The sequence below is a fragment of the Mandrillus leucophaeus genome, unplaced genomic scaffold (genome assembly GCF_000951045.1).
Source record: "Mandrillus leucophaeus isolate KB7577 unplaced genomic scaffold, Mleu.le_1.0 Scaffold58, whole genome shotgun sequence".
Lineage (NCBI taxonomy): Eukaryota > Metazoa > Chordata > Mammalia > Primates > Cercopithecidae > Mandrillus > Mandrillus leucophaeus.
In genome coordinates, this window is record NW_012106252.1 from 4196337 (window position 1) to 4200641 (window position 4305).

The following is a 4305-nucleotide window of genomic DNA, read 5'->3' on the forward strand; positions in this document are numbered from 1 at the left end:
TATGGATTTTTTTTTTTTTTGGAGACAGTCTTGCTCTGTCACCCAGGCTGCAGTGCAGCGGCGTGACCTCCGCTCACTGCAACCTCCGCCTCCTAGGTTCAAGTGATTCTCCTGCCTCCGCCTCCTGAGTAGCTGGGACTACAGGCGTGTGGCACCATGCCCGGCTAATTTTTTCTATTTTTAGTAGACACGGGGGTTTCACCACGTTAGCCAGGATGGTCTCAATCTCCTGACCTTGTGATCTGCCCACCTGGCCTCCCAAAGTGCTGAAATTATAGGCATGAGTCACCACACCCAGCTGGAGAGTTTTAAAAGTTATAATTATAGTATTCTTTTGGAAACCTTTGATCTACTCAATTAACTTTTGGAGACAAAATTAGAACTAAAAATTTGGCCAAGAATGGTGGCTCATGCCTGTAATCCCAGCACTTAGGGAGGCTGAGGTGGGTGGATCATTTCAGGTTAGGAGTTTGAGACCAGCCTGGAGTTAAAGCCTGGCCAACATGGTAAAACTCCATCTCTACTAAAAATACAGAAATTAGCTGGGCTTGGTAGCATGTGCCTATAATGTCAGCTACTCAGGAGGCTGACGCAGGGGTATCACTTGAACCCAGGAGGCAGAGCCTCCAGTGAGCAGAGACTGACCCACTGCACTCTAGCCTGGATGACAGTGCAAGACTCCGTATCAAAAAATAAAAATAAAACGAGGCCCAGCGCTCACACCTATAATCCCAGCTCACACCTACAATCCCAGCACTTTGGGAGGCCGAGGCAGACAGACTGCTTCAGGTCAGGAGTTCAAGACCAGCCTGGATGACATAGTGAAACCTTGTCTCTACTAAAAACAACAAAAATTAGTCAGGTGTGGTTGCACATGGTCTGTAATCCCAGTTACTCAGGAGGCTGAGGCAGGAGAATGGCGTGAACCCGGGAGGCGGAGCTTGCAGTGAGATCACACCACTGCACTCCAGCCTGGGGGACAGAGCAAGAGTCCGCCTCAAAAAAAAAAAAAAAGAAAAACACGTCAGAATTTACTTTTGCTAAGTCCACTTAAGATATTAGGAATGCTAAATTGTTAACATTCTGACATCTAAAATTTTGTGGCAATATTTACCGGTGTCTTTGTCCTTGGCTTTATATACTTGGCCATAGGTTCCTTCTCCAATAATCCCAATAATGTCAAACTTGTCCACACAGCGTTTCCCCCAGTCGCTTTCTGTTTGTCTTCTTTCTCCATAACGAGGACAACAAATTCTAAAAAGGAAAAACAACAAAACAGTTATTTAAGAAAATGAAGTTGGCCTGGCGCGGAGGCTCACGCCTGTAATCCCAGCACTTTGGGAGACCGAGGCAGGCAGATCACGAGGTGAGGAGATTGAGACCACCCTGGCTAACACGGTGAAACCCCGTCTCTACTGAATATACAAAAAATTAGCTGGGCGTGGTGGCGGGTGCCTGTAATCCCAGCTACTCAGGAGGCTGAGGCAGGAGAATTGCTTGAACCCAGGAGGCGGAGGTGACAGTGAGCCAAGGTCATGCCACTGCACTCCAGCCTGGGTGACAGAGTGAGACTCCAACTCAAAAAAAAAGAAAATGAAATCTAGTCAAGAAAAAGGATTCTTTTATGATGATTTCACTAACTCCTGTATCTTTTTTTTTTTTTTGAGATGGAGTCTTGCTCTGTCACGAGCTGAATTTAAAAAGCTTTTATTCTTCCTTAGTACTCTACAGGCAGGCGCCACAACGCCCAGCTAATTTTTGTATTTTCAGTAGAGATGGGGTTTCACCATGTTGGCCAAGATGGTCTCGATCTCTTGACCCTATGATCCGCCCGCCTCGGCCTCCCAAAGTGCTGGGATTACAAGCGTGACCCACCGCACCCAGCCACTCCTGTGGAGTATCTTTTATATATTTTTTACTAAAAAGTCAGAAATTAAACGATATGAAATATATAAAGACGCAGTCGGCCATGGTGGTGGGCGCCTGTAGTCCCAGCTACCTGGTAGACAGAGGCAGAAGAATTGCTTGAACCTGGGAGGCGGAGGTTGCAGTGAGTGGAGTTTGCGCCACTGCACTCCTGGGCAACAGAGATTGCGCCACTGCACTCCTGGGCAATAGCCTGGGCAACAGAGTGAGACTGTCTCAAAAATAAATAAATAAATAATAAATAAAAACCTAACATAAAATACATAAACAAGCCGGGCTCGGTGGCTCCTGCCTGTAATCCCAGTACTTTAGCAGACTGAGGCAGGTGGATCACGAGGTCAGAAGTTCAAGACCAGTCTGACCAAGAAGGTGAAACCCGTCTCCACTAAAAATACAAAAATTATCCAGGTGTGGTGGTGTACACCTGTACTCCCAGCTACTCTGAGGCAGGAGAATCGCTTGAATCCAGGAGGCAGAGGATACAGTGAGCAAGATCGCACCACTGCACTCCAGCCTGGGTGACAGAGTGAGACTCGGTCTCAAAAAAAAAAAAAAAAAAATACACAGTCTCTCACAGTGTCTAAGGCACAAGGCTATAGCTTTAGGAAGACATAAGCTGAAATAACAGATTGCTTACTTTCTCACCTCTCTCAGGTATGGCTTCAACTATAAAATGGGAAATTAATCGCTACATGCTAAGGCTACTATGAAAATATAAGGCCAGACACGGCGGCTCATGCCTATAATCCCAGCACTTTGGGAGGCCAAGGCGGTGGATCACCTGAGGTCAGGAGTTCGAGACCAGCCTGGCCAACATGGTGAAATCCCCAACTCTACTAAAAACACAAAAATTAGCCTGGTGTGGTGGCGTGTACCCATAATCCCAGCTATTCGGGAGGCTGAGGCAGGAGAATCGCTTGAACCAGGGAGGCAGAGGTTGTGATGAGCAGAGACAGCACCACTGCATTCCAGCCTGGGCAACAAAGAACGCAACTCCGTCTCAAAAATATATATATATAAACTATGACAATAATATGTGCTCAATAAATAACTATTTTTATTATTAAGACAGAAATGCTAACAATCAGAAGATTAGACCCAGATTATACTCTATTTATGGCATGACAATTTATATGCTTTCAGAAAAAAAATCCCACATCTATTAATTTTTCATTAATGTGTACATGATTGACACATCCTGAATTTAAAAAGCTTTTATTCTTCCTCAGTACTCTAAATATTATGAATAAAAAAGACATAATGACATAAATGTTCATAGTATATCTGGATTTGGGAATTTTCTGTTGTTCTAAAAACAGAGTTGGGTATCTGAGGGCACAGATGAATGACCTGGGTCTCCAAGGAAGGCTTTTGTCCACTAAAATAAAATAAAAGGTATACTTTGGGACCAAACTTCTATGATCTCACTGGTATAGGTTATAGAAGAAACATGAGAGATTTAGTTCAAAAGGAAGGGAGAAAACTATCATGAAAGATAGATTCCTCCAAAAACTTACTTTGGTCTCTTTTTATATGGTTGCTGAGGTGGTGTGATTGCCTTTGGTTCTGGAGAGTCTGGGGGAGACAGATCTCCACCAGGGAGCTCTGGAGGGAGAGGGAGGTCTGTGAGTAGGTGACGCGTCCTCTGTTCCTTCTCTTTCTTCACAGGTTTTGAAGGAAGAGTTTCTTTTGGACTAAACAATAAAGGGGAAGAGATGACAAAATTACAATTAAAGATATGCAAATAAAAATTTTCAAAGATCATAATGCCTGGTTACTAAAAGATTACATCTCATTTTTAAGGAAAAAGACCTGTAACATTAAAAAATATAATTTACCACAACTAAAGATACTTTTTTTTTTTTTTTTGAGACAGAGTATCACTGTCACCCAGGCTGGAATGCAGTGGTGTGATCTTGGCTCACTACAACCTCTGCCTCCCAGGTTCAAGCGATTCTCCTACCTCAGCTTCCCAAGTAGCTGGGATTACAGGCATGTGCCACCACGCCCAACTAATTTTTGTATTTTTAGTAGAGATGGGGTTTCACCATGTTTGCCAGGCTGCTCTTGAACTCCTGGTCCCAATTAATCCACCCGCCTCGGCCTCCCAAAATGCTGGGATTACAGGCGTGGGCCACCGTGCCCAGCTGAGATAAATTTTATAAAAAGAAATCTATAGTATATTAAAGAAACGATCATTTTATTTGTGATATTACTTGCAGTTCCCTTCATCAAACTCTTAATATATCGTTCCTAAGATTTTATTCAGATTTTTATCAAGATGAAATAAAATTCACCTCGGCATGGTGGCTCACCCCTGTGATCCCAGCACTTTGGGAGGCTGAGGCATGAGGACTGCTTGAGGCCAGGAGTTTGAGA

General features: G+C 43.9%; 1 protein-coding gene across 1 annotated transcript in view; it reads right to left on the minus strand.

Moving 5' to 3' along the window:
• CDK12 (cyclin-dependent kinase 12) overlaps nucleotides 1-4305 on the minus strand; it is an 88309-nt gene that overhangs the window by 48774 nt on the left and 35230 nt on the right. Inside the window, exons 3-4 of the mRNA XM_011999044.1 lie at nucleotides 3444-3620; nucleotides 1115-1254 (exon numbers count right to left, since the gene is read on the minus strand). Of these exons, the coding sequence (XP_011854434.1) occupies nucleotides 1115-1254; nucleotides 3444-3620 (317 nt within the window). The remainder of the gene's footprint in view (nucleotides 1-1114; nucleotides 1255-3443; nucleotides 3621-4305) is intronic.